This window comes from Puntigrus tetrazona, chromosome 18, assembly GCF_018831695.1.
Source record: "Puntigrus tetrazona isolate hp1 chromosome 18, ASM1883169v1, whole genome shotgun sequence".
NCBI lineage: Eukaryota > Metazoa > Chordata > Actinopteri > Cypriniformes > Cyprinidae > Puntigrus > Puntigrus tetrazona.
This window is the reverse complement of record NC_056716.1, coordinates 22,384,857-22,387,823: the sequence shown is the minus strand read 5'-3', so window position 1 is coordinate 22,387,823 and position 2,967 is coordinate 22,384,857. Positions and strand designations below refer to the sequence as shown.

General features: G+C 36.4%; 1 protein-coding gene and 1 long non-coding RNA gene across 4 annotated transcripts in view; both read right to left on the bottom strand.

The window, feature by feature from the left end:
- LOC122363071 overlaps positions 1 to 225 on the bottom strand; it is a 1,017-nt gene extending 792 nt beyond the window's left edge. The window contains exon 1 of the long non-coding RNA XR_006253188.1: positions 115 to 225. This is a non-coding gene — a long non-coding RNA (uncharacterized LOC122363071). The remainder of the gene's footprint in view (positions 1 to 114) is intronic.
- The window catches only part of LOC122363070 (protein-methionine sulfoxide oxidase mical3a-like), a 24,649-nt gene that overhangs the window by 11,413 nt on the left and 10,269 nt on the right, over positions 1 to 2,967 (bottom strand). For 2 of the 3 annotated variants that reach the window (XM_043264962.1, XM_043264963.1), the window contains 2 exons: positions 1,864 to 1,965; positions 772 to 897 (listed from right to left, as the gene is read on the bottom strand). The exons of the other annotated variant lie outside the window; for it this stretch is intronic. In XM_043264962.1, coding sequence (XP_043120897.1) covers positions 787 to 897; positions 1,864 to 1,965 — 213 coding nt within the window. In that variant the 3' untranslated portion in view covers positions 772 to 786. Of the gene's footprint in view, positions 1 to 771; positions 898 to 1,863; positions 1,966 to 2,967 lie in introns of those variants that run through there. 3 annotated transcript variants of the gene reach the window in all.

Sequence of the window (2,967 nt, the reverse complement as noted above, 5' to 3'; positions counted from 1 at the left end):
AAAGTCTAAATGCCTCCAAAAACCTAATTTCAAGCAACTGAAATAGGAGACATTGTTAAAAGCAGCCCCTGTGAGAGATGCTGAGGTTAGTACAGGAAGACAGGAGAGTGTCACCTGTGTGTGTGGAAGAAACGATGAAGAGAATGAAGAAGATGAGGGTGAGGAAGAAGAAAGGAGAATGGTTTTCTTAGGGCAGCTCCTCAAGACCTCAGTCCCGCTGCTGGCTCAGAGACAAGAGAGGAGAAACCCATTCACGTGAATACAACACCTCACACACTCCTCTAATCAAAAAACCTGATAATACCATCCAAACATCCAATCACTTACTACACACAAACACAACCGTAGTGATGAGAGACAGGAACGTTGTGTTAGAGAACAAACAGTGACCCATTAGAAGCAGAAAAACACAGCTGATGATCAAACCCAGTGACTTTAGTGACACTTAAACACACAGACCTCCCATGCACATGGAATGTCTAACAAAGCTATCGAAACCACATCTGAACCTCTACGATCCGAGAACGAGGAATATCAAAGCACCAGAACAATAAGCAAAGCGTTCGGCTCATTCGTCTCAATCAAACTGGAAATGCAAACAAAGAGCAGCAAAGCGCAGCGTGGAAAGATATGCCTCTGGGTCTCTGATGCATGAGCGCGTCTAGTCAAACGGGAAACTAACAACAACAGACAAGTACACAGGAGACTATACGATCACCTCATGGGACTATCAATTTGGTTACTACACAAGGACGGACATGGAACACTATATAACAACAGTAAAAGCTACGCGTCTCTTCTAAGGCTGAGTACCTGCTCCTGTTTGATGGGGAGAGTTTGACACTTCAGTCTTTCTTTATAGCGGAAACTCATCTGCTCCTGTAACTGAGTGCGTCTCTAAATACAAGGATAAAATATGAATTCAAGGTGTATTTTTCCCCCCTCGCACATGCACAAGCCTTCCTGCTCATATAACAGTTCTCTCATTAAAAAAACAGGAAACAAACTTAGTTTGCCAACTTATAATAATAAGCCCAATAATAGACTTAAGAGGAGAGTTTAAAAGTTTGGGGACTGTAATTTATTTTATTTTAACGTAATCTAATGTTTTTATAATGCAATGGCCTGTAATAATCACGCATGCATTTAATTGATAAAAAAAAATACAGGAAAGACATTTATAATGTTATATAAGATTTCTTTTTTTTATAATAACAAAAGAAAGGTTTTAGCACCAAATCAGCATATTAGGATGATTTCTGAAAAGATACTGAAGACTGGAGTAGTGGCTGCTGAAAATTCTTTTTTACTGTACTTTTGACCAAATGTGAATTATTTCAAAAACAACTTAAGAACCTTATTAAACTGAAACTTTTGAAGGGTAACGCAAATGAAAACAAAACCATAAAGGAAGAAAATAAGAAAGCATAGTCTGTTCAATATCTTTTAGTATTAAGGGGAGATTATATTTTGAATTGTACCCAGGTATACAATGAATAAAATAAATCGTTCATAAAACTATCTTTGGATAGGCCAATTTAATATGGCAATATAATAATGGTTTCAATCACAATTCATATCTTTTTGACCTCAATTTCATTTTTTTTTTTGCAGTCTTTTGACCTCAATTTTGACTGAATATAAGATCTATTAGGCTACTTCAGCGCAGACTAGCTTTAGTAGTAAGACTAAATGAAGAAAAATGGACATGTAAGGCCTTTCAACAACAGAAGCTCAGTTAAATCCCAGTTCATTTAGTCACAAAGACAATAGCAAATATGGATGAGTAGAGTGGTAAGTAGGTACTTAAGAGGGTTAATGGTTGATGGGAATCTGGGAACACGGGATTGTACTACACTTTACCTTCCTCCATGCAGGGACTGGAGCCAGCCGCACCGACTCTTTCAGAGAGGGAGCTGCCGGAGAGGGGGTCAATATGAGCCCCAGATCAGGCATGGAGTCCCCCTGTGACCAGTGACGTACGTGATGGGTGAATTGATAAACGAAAAGTGCCACAATGGAATGAAGAAAAGAACGGAAAAGAGCAGAAATGAGTATAGGCATGCAGAGAGAAACTGAAAGTTAATGACTGAACTGAGAAAAAAACACCTGCAATGTGGAAACGGATGAAAGAGCAGACATCAAAATGAGGCCGTTTAAAACCTTGAGGTCGCTAAGATTATAAAAAGAAGTCTTTTATGCTCACCAAGGCAGCATTTTTTTAATAAAAATACAGTTGCCGCTTAATATTGTAAAAATAGTGGAAACCAAGATTTCATTTAGGATACTTATATTAACATAAAATTAAAAAGAAGAGCATTTATAACTTTATAAGACTTAAGATTTATTGCATTCTTTCTGAATAAATGCATTCGTTTTGTAAAAAAAAAAAAAAAACAAAAAANTCCAGAAGATAACATTATCAAACACATCAGCCTCAATGCTGCAGAGAAACAAAGGGTTTAGCTTCCTATAAAAAGCTCCCAAATCCTCGCTCATGCCAGTCATTCCTGCTGGCTACTCCATTAGAATGGATCACAGCATGAACCGGAGTCAATTTTCCTCTATAAACCTGATCATTTCAAACAATCCCAGCATGCTGTGCACTTCAAGCATGAAGTAGCAGTTTAGGACAGGGTTCGTCTAGCTTGGTAAAAAAAAAAATAAAATAAAATAAAAAAAAATAAGGCTTTATAACCACATCCCACATAAAAAAGCAATGTAAAAGTAATGCTGATTCACAAAGTAATATTCTAACACTTCCAACCAAAAATCACTTGACATTTTCATGTTTCACATTTTGCCCATTTGCTAGTAAGTAAAGGTTCATTTTTAACCTTCTGCAGTTTGACAGGATAATATAGTCTAGTGTTAATGTTAACTTAAAAAAAAAAAGAAGAAATAATTAAATACTAAAATTACAGAAACCAAACAGTAAAATAGAAAAACTAATAAAAATGACTAACA